Here is a 15,638-nt window from a genome sequence, read left to right as displayed (position 1 = left end):
AGAAAGATACCTGATCACAATAATTATTAAAATTAAACACATATTGGGGCACCTGGGTGGCTCAGTTGATTAAGCATCTGACTTCCGCTCAGGTCATGATCTCAGGGTCCTGGGACAGAGCCCCGAATAGAGCTGGGCACTCAGTGGGGAGTCTGCTTTCCCTCTCCCTCTCCCTCCATCTCTCCCTCCGCTCATGCTCTGTTTCTCTGTCTCTCTCTCTCAAATAAATAAAATATTTTAAGACAAATAAAATATAAAAAGTAAACACATATAGGGGCACTTGGGTGGCTCAGTCAGTTAAATGTCCAACTCTTGATCTCAGCTCAGGTCTTGATCTCAGGATTGTGAGTTCAGCCCTGCATTGGGCTCCACACGAGACATGGAGCCTACTTTAAAAAAAAAAATAAGTCAATTAATTAAATAAAATAAAAACACATATTCTCTTTGACCCAGCAACCCAACTCCTAGAAATCTATGCCGAGGAAATAAAATCCTCAGTATTTAAGTAAAGATGCTCAAGGGTGTCTGTTGTTTCATCATCCACAGTAGTGAACGCTGGACACGAAGTTGCTATTACCTCGTGGGCAGCTATTTGCACATATGCATCATGAGATATAATGCAACCTCTTAAAAACAATTATCAGATTTATAAAAGTAAAAATAATTACAACAATTACTGGAACCTTAACTTGGAAAGGTTTTGACAGGAATAGTGCCAAGAGAGAAAACACAGATACAGAACATTATATATCATTCAATTTTTGTAAAACAATGGCAATTAAATGTGTGTGTGTGTACACACATGTGTGTTACTTGTAAAAATTATATGAACATGAAGAAAACCAAAGAACAAATAATTTTTGGTCATGAACATAAGGTACTCAGAGGGAGGGAGGAAGAAGATAAAATAGAGAAAAAAGAGGCCCCAAAAAAGGTTGACAAAGAATCAGAAAGAATTCAAGCCTGGGAGCAGTGAAAACTCACAGGCAGTAGTTACTGTAAGTGTGAAGGTTTGAGGGTGGCAGACAGGCATGTAAAAAGAAATCAAATAAATGTTCTACCAGAGGAGCCAGAATGAAAAAAATAACCAATTCTTCAATGGGTTGAATCACAATTTCTGACCATTTGCAAAAGTTACTAATATCAGCATAGTGACTGTCTTCTCTGGGGCAGCCAGACCTCCAGCTCTTCGTCTAGACGCAAACACAGCCTGGGACTCTCTTGGCAGACAAGGAGCTTCAGAATCAGGACCAGGAGCTGGCAGCCGGGAAGGAATCAGCTGAAGGAGCTGGTTCCATCAAATGGGAAAAAGAGAACAGAGAAAACACAAGTCCCTAGATGCAGAAGGAGTGAGTAAATGGGAACCGAGAAACACAGAAGTGACACTAAGCCAGTGGCCCACAGGCTCTCCAAGCTTGGTCGGAGCCCATAGCCTGGGAGAAAGAAAATTCCACACCATAAAATAAAAAATAAAAAAAAATAAAAAATAAATAAAAAAAGAAAATTCCACACCAAAGCTTGCTTTAAAACAAACAAAACAAAATTTAAAACAACACACAATTGCTCTGATTTCTGGCCACACCTTAGAGCCAGAGAACTGACGTCTCATCCTCCGTGTCTCACTGTCCGTGTCCCGTCAGCCCCTCCGGCTTATCAAGGCTGTCATCAGGCTTCTCAATCCTTCCGTCTCTCCTCCCAACCACCTCCGCTCAGCCCTCCTGCCCAGTGCACAGAGCCACCCCTCACTGCTCCCCAGACCCCATCTCACCCCACCCAGCCCCCCTGCTCTGTACCTCTTCCAGAAATGCAACTCTATGTTGTTGTCTTTCTTTGTTTTCCCCCACCCATACTATACTTTGCCATGGCACACATGGGACATGACACGAATTTAGGAGGAACAGAGATGAACATTTTTATGTTAATCATTTCAATGCGTCAAGGAAGAAAATAATCAGCCATCAGTCTTTTATTTCACTGATGGTATTACTTATGACAAGACCAGAGTAGACAGGGCCTTCACATCCCACTGCAAGTCAATATCTGGCTCAGATGGCATACAGAAATGGCAAAAACTGTGAAAATGGAACACAAATAGCCATAGTTTAAGAAATGATACACTGTATTTACCCCAAATATACAAATGTAGTGATCCAAAGGGGCACATGCACCCCAATGTTTATAGCAGCAATGTCCACAATAGCCTAACATTGGAAAGAGCCAAGATGTCCATCAACAGATGAATGGATAAAGATGTGATATATATATATATATATAATGGAATATTATGCAGCCATCAAAAAAAAAAAGAACACGAAATCTTGCCATTTGCAATGACATGGATGGAACTAGAAGGTATTATGCTGAGCGAAATAAGTCAATCAGAGAAAGACAATTATCATATGATCTCACCGATATGAGGAATTTGAGAAACAAGACAGAGGATCATAGGGGAAGGGAGGGAAAAATGAAACAAGACAAAACCAGAGAGGAGACAAACCGTAAAAGACTTTTTTTTTTAAGATTTTATTTATTTATTTGACAGAGAGAGAGAAAGCAAGAGAGGGAACACAAGCAGGGGTGTGGGAATGGGAGAAGCAGGCCCACCGCTGAGCAGGGAGCCAGATGTGGGACTCGATCCCAGGACCCTGGGATCACGACCTAAGCCAAAGGCAGACACTTAACAACTGAGCCCCCCAGGTGCCCCGATAAGAGACTCTTAATCTCAGGAAACAAACTGAGGGTTGCTGGAGTGGAGGGGGGTGGGAGGGATGGGGTGGCTGGGTGATGGACACTGGGGAGGGTATGTGCTATGGTGAACGCTGTGAATTGTGTAAGACTGATGAATCACAGACCTGTACCCCTGAAACAAATAATACATTATATGTTAATAAAAAATTTTAAAAAAGAAATGATACCCTATGGGGTGCCTGGGTGGCTCAGTTGGTTAAGCGTCTGCCTTCGGCTCAAGTCATGATCCCAGGATCCTGGGATCAAGCCCCCAAATCGAGCCCCCAGGTCGAGTCGGGCTCCCTACTCAGCAGGGAGTCTGCTTCTCCCTCTGCCTCTCCCCCTGCTCATGCTCTCACACTCTTCTTTTTGTCTCTCTCAAATAAATAAAATCTTAAGGAAGGAAGGAAGGAAAGAAGGAAGGAAAGGGAAGGGAAGGATAGAAACCTTAGTGGATAAAGTTCAAACACTTCCCCATGACAATAAGAGAGGAACCTCCTGTCTTTCAAGACCATCCCACCATGTTCTCACACCACCCTACACTGTCCCAATGGCTACTCCTGCTGCCTGAATTCCCGTCCTACTCATTCGACCACTAAAGACCCCGCACTCACCTCTCACGTCTGGACTATGTAATTATTACTACAGGCCACCATGACTGTCCACAATTTACCCACCCATCTCCTGGACTCAATTTTGAGTTCCCTGAGGACAGCAACCAACTTGTCCAGTTTATATCCCCAGTGGCAACGTAGTGATCTACAAATAGATATCTGTTGGATGGAGGAATTAATGAACAATGAGTGTAGCCTTTAGTTTTCAAATTAGCCAAAACACTGGTATGTCTAGTCAGAAAGAAAACGTATTGAGTTTTAGTAAGTTCCTACCGGCTGTGCCAAGCAGACATTGTTACATCTAAGGAAGTGGGGGCTGTGATCACCATCTGACTTTCCAAATGATATGACAGTGGCCTAGAGAAGCTAAGTAAATCCTAAATTACACAGCTGGTAATTGGTAATTTGTGGCTGGGGTGGGCATCTGATACCAAAGCTCATACTTCATGCTCAGGGTCTCTCTCCACCATCAAGACAGGGATGATGAGGATGATAGCGATGATGGTGCTTACATATTGTTTCCGTGGGCCAAGCACTATTTTCTATAGCTATCAATATAAATAATATAAATATTAAAAATCAGACATGGAAATGTGCTCAGATTTGCTAAATGCCCTAGGGCTCCCCAGTAGCTAAAAATAATCTTTTTCCAAAAAGAAATCAATTCATTTGATCGATACGTAAAAAAAAAGAATATACAATGTGGAACTATCTACTACAGATCCTCAAGGTGGAAATGAAGTGCTCAGGATAGGGAGGAGAGATAATCCAATTAATGAACCCCCAGATTGTCTGCAGGATGAGAAGAATTTAGAATATCCAGTCAACACCTCAAACTAGTAGGTTGGTAAGAAACCTGTGAGAAACTGAAGACGAAAATCACATGATGAACATCCAGAGATATTTAAAAGAGGAAAAGGAATGCTCGGAAAAGCCATTTGGTCTCATAAGTGTTCAGGGGAATACATATGACCATTTTCAACTACGTGAAGAATAACATTAGGGAACAGCAAAGGGCAGCTGGTTTTGTTTTGTAGCTTCCTGAAAAGTTCAGAAATGTTTCTAATTCCTCACAGGTAAAGAAAAACCACCAAAACCAATCACTATTCCTTGGCAAGCTTTGAAAGGAGGGGAAATGCTCCTGACCTCTTCTGACATAGTCACCAAAAGGGTCACAAAAATGTACAATTCCTGAATGTTCTGAGACAAATGCCCAAAGCCGACTCACTGCCTCCCCGTAATGGCAAAGACACCGAGTGTGCAGAGAACAGTCACCAAGTGTCAAGGCATTTTACATAAAATTACAGTGACAATAACAATAGCTAACAATTTCTGGAAACTTATTAGCCACCAGGCACTGTTCCAAAGGCTCCACATAAAATCACTCACAACTCTACCAAGTCAATATTATGGCAGCTGTACCCATTTACAGATGAGGACATCAGGGCACGAGAAAGTAAAAACTTGCCCACAGACCAACATGACTCAGGACTGGCAACACCAAGATTCAAACTCTGAGCCCCAAATCCCACGTGCCTTCTGCCACCCCGCAGCTGGGGCTACTGTTGACAATTCCAAGGAGAAACTTCCAGATTGTGCTCGGTAATTCCACACGGGAAGAAGATGCTTCTGTGGAACAATAACGTATCTAGCCCCGGAGGTAACCTCCAGTGCCTGCTGAGTTCTTCGGCCACTATTTCTAGAAGGCAAATTATTCAAAATAATACAGCCTCGCCATCGACCAGCGTGACTGACAGTCCGTGCAATAATTTTAATGAAGCCCAAGAATGGATCTTTGCTCTTAGGGGAACACAGAGCAAGAGAACAACTCCAAGAGAGAGGGGTAAGGAGAAACGCACGCATTTCGGGGCCCAGTGACTGCCCCCACTTCCTCCTGGGGAGGTTTCTAAGGACAGAAGCTGATGAAACAAGCCCTGCCTATAATTTCCCTTCATTTAAATGGTGTTTGACACTTGACACGAGGACTGGTGAGGACTGGTGCATCTTGCCATGTAATCTCAGAAGATCAAACAAATCTCCCTCCCACACCCTCAGGCTTTGCATCTGGTGTTAGCCCAAAAGTACTGTTCATCGTGGAGAACCAAATGCCATACACAGCTTCAGACTCGCCAGGGCTCCTGCCCAGACTTCAGTCGTTCACAAACAGCTGGGCAACTTCTGTTACATCTGACGGCAGGTACTGTTATTTACTTGTCCGAGTCTGATTCATATTTTCCACATAAAGAAGCCTGTTTTAAAAGGGAAAACTGTCGCTATTGCAAATGGAAAGCCAGCATCATGGGCCCTACAGAGTAAATGTAAATGCAATCAAAGTATTAAATTCTGTCTCTGCCACTCAGCCAGAGGAAGACTGAGCCTAAAGCCTCTGTTTAAAGAGGAGAAAGGGGCTGCTGGAGACATACTACTCTGAAATGGAGGATATTGTTGTTTTTGTAGGTCAAAAGGATCAAATATTAGCAATTTCATTTAATTCAACCTAACATTAATACCAAACCAAGTCTCACCACCAATATCATTGAAACTTAAAAAGAAAAGGCGAATCACTGAGCCACTAGGCAACTGAAAGGAATCTAATGCCATGACATTTAACAATTGAAATGACGTTAAGCACTTGCAGTGAGACAAATCTCTCGTCTGGGGAAACTGTGTTAGAAAAACAGGAGGAGGGGCGCCTGGGTGGCTCAGTCGTTAAGCGTCTGCCTTTGGCTCAGGTCATGATCCCAGCGTCCTGGGATCAAGCCCCGCATCAGGCTCCCTGCTCGGCGGGAAGCCTGCTTCTCCCTCTCCCACTCCCCCTGCTTGTGTTCCCTCTCTCGCTGTGTCTCTCTCTGTCAAATAAATAAATAAAATCTTTAAAAAAAAATTAAATAAATAAAAAAAAAAGAAAAACAGGAGGAGGTGTAGTGCCAGAGAGTGAGGACCACAGCAGGAATACGAAGTCTGTCTCCAGTCCTGCTCCACTACCCACAAACCACGTGACCCACCCAACCAAAGTCTGTGCCCCCAGCACCAATGTGTACCAGATACTAAGTTAATGTTGCATAAATGACCAGCCGCCAAGTTTCTACACTCGTAAAAGTAGGGAAATCATCCCCCCTCCTGCTTGTCTATACCTCAGGGTCATTGCAAGGATCAAATGAGACTGATGATGGAGACATGAACATTTTTATTTTTTTTTAAGATTTTATTTATTTATTCATGAGAGACAGAGGCAGAGGGAGAGGCAGGCTCCCAGCAGAGCAGAAAGCCCAATGTGGGACTCGATCCCGGGACCCTGGGATCGAGCCCCACATTGGGCTCCGTGCTCAGCGGGAAGCCTGCTTCTCCCCTCTCCCACTCCCCCTGCTTGTGTTCCCGCTCTCGCTCTCGCTGTCTCTGTCTCTGTCAAATAAATAAATAAAATCTTTAAAAAAAAAAAAAAGAAAGACTGTCACTACAATACAGTAGCAAGAGGGGACAGCTGTTGGGCACTGCGGGCAACCCGTGTTCGTAACAGTCACCTTCAACACAGCACCCAGATTTCATTTGAAGGTTTATTTCTTCCTCACTGGATCCTGTCTTGGGATGGTGAACCCAAATAGACGTCTTGCACTGAGCAAGCCAGTGGAGTCCCAGGAGGCTCCTTTAGCCAAATCCTTCTACTGGCAGCCAGGACTGGCCAATCAGGTACTTCCTCCCTGGAATGTCAATCTTGAGCAGAATGAGAGTCACTTCAGCAGCGGAACCTTAACTAGACTGCCATTCCTGCTAGAAGACCATTTCTGGGCCCGTTTCCAGCTTAGGAGGCTTCCTTCCGAAGTTGTCTTGACTCCTTCCTGTTTCCAAACCTGGCCTGCCCTCAACTCTATAAGCTCACAACTTCCTTAACTGGAGTAGATTTCTGTTGCTTGTTACCAAAGAGCCTTGGCAGAAACCAGCTGTGTACCATCCTTTCAAAGGTTCCCACTGATGTTCATCCAACCAGCTGGAATCTAGCTGTGACCATAGGCCAACACTCCCAGTCATGCCTAGAACTTTGCCTTAGTAAATTTTAAATTTACTGCCTGCTGCTCCCCGCTGCTTGTGCTTGTTCTCTCCCCCTCTCTCTCTGTGTGTGTCAAATAAATAAATAAAATCTTTAAAAAAAGAAGAGAAAATGGAGCTCTTCAGATGTGTCTCTTCCCACATCATTCTTCTGCAGGAAGCTAAGAACCAGTGTCTGCTAAGACATAATGGATAACTGGAAGCGATGTTTTCTTAAAAGGCCAAGTGTTATCTTTGAATGCCATTTTATTTACTTTTTTAAAAGATTTTATTTATTTATTTGAGAGAGAGAGAGAGAGCACGAGAGTGGGGGGAAGATCAGAGGGAGAAGCAGACTCCCGAGGAAGGAGCCCAATGGGGGACTCGATCCCAGGACCCTGGGATCATGACTTGAGCCGAAGGCACCCACTTAACCAACTGAGCCTCCCAGGTGCCCCTAAAGAGCTCCACCTTCCAAATGGGGCTGAGAACTATACCCAGAGTTACACAGAAAGAAACCTTCCATCTTTGATTGTTCCTCTAAGAGCAAAAGAGAACGTCGATAAGGCTCACTGATTCACATTTGCCCTTCCCTTCTGTGTGCAGACTACTATCTCCATCAGGAGGCAGCATGGGCAGGAGGCAAAGCTGAGTGATGACTGTTCCCCCCCCCACGCCCGACTTCATTCCCTGGGGAGTGAAATTAACACCTACCTGGCTTGCACTTCTACACACAGTATCTGACTTAATCCTCACAAGTGGTAAGGTAGATGTGATGCTGATCACCTTTTTGGACATGTGGGTTTCTCCCACACAACCAAGCAGTTCTCTGACACCAGCTGGGTGTCCTACAACTCCACTCGATTCTGACACCATCTACCCAGAGACAGCGTTAGATCCCACAGGTGAAGATCTCAGTTCTACAAAACTGCACACAACCCCCCCCTACTTCAGATGTTGGTTGCAAGCCCAAGTTATCACCTGTACTTCTGACTGACTGGCTATGTATCTCGAAGATTCCCACGACCTCCTCTGTGGGTTAATTTGCCAGAGTGGCTCACAGAACTCAAAGAAGCATTTTACTTACTAGATTACCGGTTTATTATAAAAGGATGTAACTCAGGAACAGCCAGGTGGAAGAGATGCGTAGGGCCATGTAAGGGAAAAGAACACGGAGCCTCCATGCCCTCCCCAGGCACACCTCTCTCCCTGTGCCTCCACATGTTCACCAACCTGGAAGCTCTCTGAGCCCCATCCTTTTGGCGTTTTATGGAGGCTTCATCACATAAGCAGGATTGATTAAATCATTGGCCTTTGGCAATTGAACTCCATCTCCAACCCCTCTCCTCTCCCCAGTGGTGGGGGACTGGGAAAGAAAGGTCCAACCCTCTAATCACAGGATTGGTTCTCTTGGCAACTGGCCCCCAACCTTTGGGACTTTCTAAAAGCCACTGCATTAACATAACAGAAGACACCTTTATGGCTCTTATCACTGTGGGAATTCCAGGGGTTTTAGAGCTCAGTGCCAAGCATGACCAAGAACAAATATAAGTATTTCCCGATCCATGGTATAGAGCAAGGAAAAAAGATCCAGATGACCAGGACTTGGCGGGGGGAGGTGGGGGGTGCTGGGGGGGGTAAAATTGGTGTCAGGGATCTGAAGATTATTATTTAAAAACAAACAAAACAAAACAAAAACAGAAAAGGCCAGGCCAGGGTAGCTAGAGCAAAGAGCGAGACTGTTAGGGATCTGAGTCTTTTTCCACAGAGCAAAGAGAAGCCAGGGGAAGGCTCTCCCCTGGGGGGTGGGGGTGGGGGGGTGACAGGAAGGCATCTGAATTCTGCAGAAGTCTCTCTGTGCAGATGAAGCAGGACAAGAAGGAAGACAGGGAGTCAGTCTATGGCAGCTATCCTGTGGGAGATGTGGTGACTGGGACAGGTGACAGCAGGGGAGCTGAAGAGAAGAAAAGACATCTGACATCACTTCTGGTGCTGGGCCATTTGTCAGGGGTGGAGGAGAAAGGAGACTCACCTATCTTTTCAGATCCCACAACAAAATGTTCACAGACTTTCCCTCCTGAGCTTAAGCTTTCTCACAGAATAAGGACAATGACGTGGCCTTTCCTATATGAAAGTGGTACCACTTTATGCAAACATATTTCAAAGATAAGACCAAGACTGTTATTGAGAAGGAGCCCTCAAGGTGAGGGAAAAACTTTTTTTTTAAACCAGCTTCAAAACTAACAAAATCTCTCAATGCGCTATATAACACAGGAAGAACAAACTTTGGAGCCCTAGAAACTAGGGTCCCACTTGCAAGTCTAACTTTCTCAGATGTCTAACCGAGGCTGCATTATCCTACCTCTGAGTCTGTTCTCTTATCTGTAAAGAAGGGGTAACACCATCACTCCTCCCGGGGTTGTCCTGAAGACGAAGCATCAACATGAATCATGAATGGCAGGAGCCAGAAGCAGTCACTATTATTAATATAAAGCAGCATACTCCTTTTAGCCATAAACTACAGCTCTCATTGAAGGAATGAACCTTTTAACTTCTACTATAAAACATAATATTGTACCCAATAAAAATCTTAGTTGTAAATTCTGTTATATAAGAACACACTAAGGGCTGCCTCGGTGGCTCAGTCGTTGAGCGTCTGCCTTCGACTCAGGTCATGGTCCCGGGGCCCTGGGATCGAGCCCCGCATCGATCGGACTCCCTGCTTGGCGGGGAGCCTGCTTCTCCCTCTCCCTCTGCCTGCCTCTCTGCCTACTTGTTCTCTCTCTCTGTCTCTCTGTCAAATAAATAAAATCTTAAAAAAAAAAAAAAATCCCACATCAATCTCTCAGACTCTGTTTTCCCACTTTGGGATAATAAAACCAGTCGCTATACATTACGCTGCATTAGCCCAGCTGTCAGGCAAGCCTGGTCCATGTAGGGCCAACTGAGCAGGCTCCAGGCTGCCCCATGCCCTGCCATCCGTGTGCTCCCACCACTAAAGAATTAATAATGCCGGGCGCCTGGGTGGCTCAGTCGTTAAGCGTCTGCCTTCGGCTCAGGTCATGGTCCCGGGGTCCTGGGATCGAGCCCCGCATCGGGCTCCCTGCTCGGGGGGGAAGCCTGCTTCTCCCTCTCCCACTCCCCCTGCTTGTGTTCCCTCTCTCGCTGTGTCTCTCTCTGTCAAATAAATAAAATCTTTAAAAAAAAAAAAGAGCACATTAACATTTAGAGATGGATTCTCTCAGGAAAAAAACTGGACAATCACGAGGGGGAAAAAAAAAGTGAGGAAGAAGTCCTGAGTCCACATACCCATACACATCCACATGAATGCACACGCTTGTGTGCATATACACAGGCAGTCTAGGATGGGATGGAGAGTTGCCTTATTGATTAGTAAGCCTCCTGGATGATTCTGATGCAAGTTGACCTTGCATCCCCAAATCAGGACCCCTGTGCTGACCGGGGCCAGGCCCCATAGTAGAGCCTCATGAAAAACTGAAGCAATAAACCAGTCTAATGATCCGATGCCACAAGCGTATGCTGAGAAGCTAATGTGTGACAGGCACGAAATGCCCATGCAAAACACTAGAGGAGTCGCCCCTCTGCCCTCAGGGCGCACAAGTCTCATGGCGGCACAGATACTTAAACACCTGACTATGGCACAACGCAATGCACACGCTCAGCCGGACAGCAAGTCTTTCCTGAGCACCTTCCGCATGCTTCCAGGCACGGGGGATACATCAGCGAATAAGACAGCAAACATCCCTGCCCGTACAGAGCTGACATTAGGACACAGAGACAGAAATCAACAAAATAAAAAAGCCTAAAGTACAGTCTGTTGGTGGGTGCTAAGTGTTAAGAAGAAAAACTAGAGAAAAGAAAGAGAATAAGGGAGGGGTACAGTTTTAAATCTGCACCCGTTCAAATAGGCCCCGCAGCTCTATTAAAACGTAGCACTTCATGCTTTGCTCGCAGCTGGTAAAGTAGCGCAGACACGGGTCTGAAAGGACAGACGGGGACTGGCTCTGCTGGGCGGGGTGGCGGCCGCGGCCAGTCTCCAGGATGAGATGAATGCTGAGCGCATGAGTTCTCTTCCCTTCCTTTGTGGGAATGCTCCTCCTGCCACCATGAATCAGCCCTGAATGATTTCACAAAGCAACAGCCTGTGTGTCTCTTACCTTTGCCAAAACATTTCCGTCTCCTCCCAGTCAATGTGAAAAGCTTATGCAATTACATCAGCCCTTCCTGGGTCATGAAGGTCAATGGCAATTTTTAGGATTTTTTTTTTTAATAAAGGAAACACATGACCACAGTGTAAAATACAAAAAATGTCAGAAAGTGTAAGGATTCCCAACATTCTTAACCCCAAGATTACCTCTGTTCACATTCTGATGTGTTTTTCACCAGAGTGGTGGTTTAACATAGCTAGCATCACTCTGCATCCATATAATTTTGTATCTTACTCTTTTTATGTTAACTACATATATAATTTGTAAATTACTACACATGCATTTCTCTGCTTAAAACAAATGTTGTATGGACATCAATTTTAATGGCTACATAACATTCCGTCCTCCTGATGCACTGCACTTTATTATTAACCATTTCCCACCTGTTGAGCATTTAGATTTCTGAGTTGCCATCATGATCAATTACCCTGAAAATAACTTTATGTTGAAAGGTATTTCAGGGGGCACATGGGTGGCTCAGTCGTTAAGCGTCTGCCTTCGGCTCACGTCATAATCCCTGGGTCCTGGGATAGAGCCCCGCATCAGGCTCCCTGCTTGGCGGGAGCCTGCTTCTCCCTCACCCACTCCTCCTGCTTGTGTTCCCTCTCTAGCTGTCTCACTCTCTGTCAAATAAATAAATAAAATCTTAAAAAAAAAAAAAGGTATTTCAGGGATTCCCTCGGAATGGACTACTAGAGGGAAGGAGCATCACAGGAAGCTGCAAATACCCTAGACAGGTAGTCACAGCATGGGTGGTCTACAGATCACCCAAACTGAATCCCCACACCCCTCAGCTGCAGAGGCAGAATACAGAAGCTAGTCATCTCTGGCCACCCTTTTGGTCTTGACAGTAAATGGTTTTAGAAGCGACATGTTTACCTGCTGTCGGAATCCGAGGCAATCTCCTTTCTCCCTCCAAAGCGGATCTGGCACTGCAGGGAAAGAGAAGTCACTGAGATCGGCAGTTGGGATGGGACACTCAGACATCACAATCAGTCCACACAGGCTTTCGGGATCCTGGGACACACAGGGTGCGCTAGGTGTCAAGCCAAGATGTGAGATGGTGGACACCCCAGCCTTCCAGCCACCGCTTACAGGAAGGCCTTATCTGCCACTTGTACAGAGTGGGGAGCCTTGTGGGAAAACAACACCAAGAGGAAAACAAAAGCACACAGCCTTGTGCGGGTTATCTAGGAAGCTTCTTCTGTATGTCAGAGGCTGGCTGGCTGAGCACAGAGCTTCCAATGGGACGATTAAAACTTACACAAATCTGTGATGATGGGTGCCTTTGGAAAGGGCCCCAAAGTTGTTATGACTGCCTATAAAATTATGGCAGCATGCTTCAAGCTTCAACCATGCCATCCGGTTGTGCTGCATGACATTTCACCCAGGGCGGGTACTTATAAAAGCAAACCATTCGAGGCACCTGGGTGGCTCAGTCGTTAAGCATCTGCCTTCAGCTCAGGTCATGATCCCAGGGTCCTGGGATCGAGCCCCGCATCGGGCTCCCTGCTCCGCGGGAAGCCTGCTTCTCCCTCTCCCACTCCCCCTGCTTGTGTTCCCTCTCTCGCTGTGTCTCTCTGTCAAATAAATAAATAAAATTAAAAAAAAAAAAAAAACCCATTCTTTCTTCTTTAATTGTGGTAAAAAATAGATAACATGAAATTTACCATTTTAACCATTTTTAGTTATATACCATTCAATTCACAAAACTGTCACCATCAGCAGTAGCCACTACTGTCTTTTAAAGGTGTGGAATCTCCTCTGTGTGTAGCAGGCTTGCAAGATTCCAGAACTTATTCTCCAAATGAATGAATCAATGAATGAATGAATGAATGAATGCTTTTAAATGATACATATGTCAAAACTCATGGAACTGCACACTTTAAATCAGTGTATTTTATTGCATGCCTCAGTTATACCTCAGTAAGATTGACTTTTAAAAGGTCTGTGTACAATGCTTCCATCTCCCCAGTCATAACAACAACAATAGTAACAGCAGCTCTGGGCACAGGCTCCAATTTATTTCTGTTTAATGGCTACATTCAAAGTGGTCCCACTTGCCTCTTCATTTTCTTATTGTATTTCCCACTTCTGGGACAAAGAAACAAATAATGTGGATTCCGTATTTACTGCTGGGCCCTTTAGCTACTTCAACAAATGCAAACCCCTCGTCAGCCCTCTGGAGAGCAGTGACTCGATGACAGAGAAGAGGGATGCCCAGAGAGGCTAGATGAGTTGCCCCAGCACACACAGCCTTGAAGAGATGAAGCTGGCATTCGGCTCCAGCTTCACCTGAGCCTGCGTCCTTTCCACCACACACCACACCTGGGCGCCAGGAGGCTGGGGAGATGCCAAGTTCTCTGGGTTCACTTCAACACCTGACACGCATCTCTATGAAAGTACTGACCTCCCTATATGGTGACCGCATGCATAGAATTGTCAGTGACGCCTTCTGAAATGTGAGCTACCTAGAATTCCCAGCATTGGATCCTAGCTCTGCTACTTATTACCTCTAACTCCTTAAGCGAATTATTGCTTCTTTCTGAGCTTCCGTTTCTTTGTCCGTAAACTGGAAACAAGTGCAGGAACCACCTCACAGGGTGGATGGAAGGATGAGAGGGGAAGCGCTCAGCGGAGAGCCCGGCACGGGACTGACGTGTGTGCAGTTAACCATACATGTCTGGCACACACAGGCAAGCACTCTGAAGCCAGCCTCGTGCCAAAGCTTGCTTCCACACCCAGCCAAAAGCCGGATATCAAAAATCGCATCAAGCCATCAGAGCAGAGCCCACCTGGAGGACCCACGCGACCCTGGGCATGGTTTCGCTCCTCCTGTGTGTCTCTGTTCTTGTGCCCAAGGGGCGCTAACTCCAGCCACCACTTCAGCGCCCGGAAGAGTTGCCCTGAAACACAACTGTGGGGAAGTGAGACTTTGACATCGACACCAAAGCCCTTCTCAAAGGGACATCATGACGGACGGGGTCCCCCATGGCGTTAAAGAGTCAGGACACGGGGCGTTCCTCCGTCAGTACTTCTGACTGCCCTCCCTGCTCTCTCGTGGCCTGGGGGGCACTACGAGCCTCACTGCTCCCAGACAGGAAGTCGGGGTAGGTCCGTGCAGAAGGGACTTCGACGTGAACTGCCTGACACTGTTACTTGACCTGAGAGTCAAACGGGAGCTTTCCTCTTACCTGTTTCACTGCATCCAGCAGACGCTCCAGCAGAAACTGTCTTTTTAGGTCATTGTTCTGTGATCCTAAAATGCAACGAGGCTTCATTAGTTCAGTTTGACACGAGCCTTCTGCCACAACGGGCTTCAGCCTCCTCTAGAGTGAAGACACCAATAATCTACCTCATTACAGTGAAGTTTGGCCATTTGCCTGTTGCTACCTCACAGGAAAGCAGCTCAACAAATGTCTCCCACATTTGAAAAATGTGTCCGGAAAGGTCTAACTCAGGATTTCTCAACCTTGGCGCCACTGACGTTTGGGCCAGATCATTCTCTGTGGTGGGGGCTGCCCTGTGAACTGCAGGATGCCTAGCAGCATCCCTGGCCTCTACCCACCAGACACTATTAGCGTGCGTGCGCGCACACACACACACACACACACACCAGTTGTAGCAAAATGTCTCCAGATACTGACAAATGTCCTCTGGGGGACAAAACTGCCCCCAGTTGAGAACCAGAGTCTAATTTACCATGCAGGTTCCCTAGTATGGCAGGCACTGCCCACTGGCTGACCTCACCATCGGCTCTGACGTCCTTTCCCCATGCCACCTCCCACGGTACAAGCTGAAAAGCCTAATTACTCCTTTTCTCGGCCTCTTTTGGAAGGCTGACCTTAAGAAGTTCTAGCTGACGGACGCCTGGGTGGCTCAGTTGGTTAAGCGACTGCCTTCGGCTCAGGTTATGATCCTGGAGTCCCAGGATCGAGTCCCGCATCGGGCTCCCTGCTCGGCGGGGGGTCTGCTTCTCCCTCTGACCCTCTTCCCTCTTGTGCTCTCTGTCTCTCATTCTCTCTCTCAAAGAAAGAAAGAAAGA

The 15,638-nt window shown here is 46.1% G+C and overlaps 1 protein-coding gene across 1 annotated transcript in view; it reads right to left on the bottom strand.

Moving 5' to 3' along the window:
* Positions 1-14,874, bottom strand: part of SNX29 (sorting nexin 29) — a 502,531-nt gene extending 487,657 nt beyond the window's left edge. Inside the window, exons 1-2 of the mRNA XM_021698163.2 lie at positions 14,788-14,874; positions 12,473-12,525 (exon numbers count right to left, since the gene is read on the bottom strand). Coding sequence (XP_021553838.2) covers positions 12,473-12,525; positions 14,788-14,874 — 140 coding nt within the window. The remainder of the gene's footprint in view (positions 1-12,472; positions 12,526-14,787) is intronic.
* Positions 14,875-15,638: the final 764 nt, after the last annotated feature.

The sequence above is a fragment of the Neomonachus schauinslandi genome, chromosome 5, assembly GCF_002201575.2.
Source record: "Neomonachus schauinslandi chromosome 5, ASM220157v2, whole genome shotgun sequence".
NCBI classification, from domain to species: domain Eukaryota; kingdom Metazoa; phylum Chordata; class Mammalia; order Carnivora; family Phocidae; genus Neomonachus; species Neomonachus schauinslandi.
The sequence above is the reverse complement of the archived record's forward strand: the minus strand, read 5'-3'. Positions and strand labels throughout refer to the sequence as shown.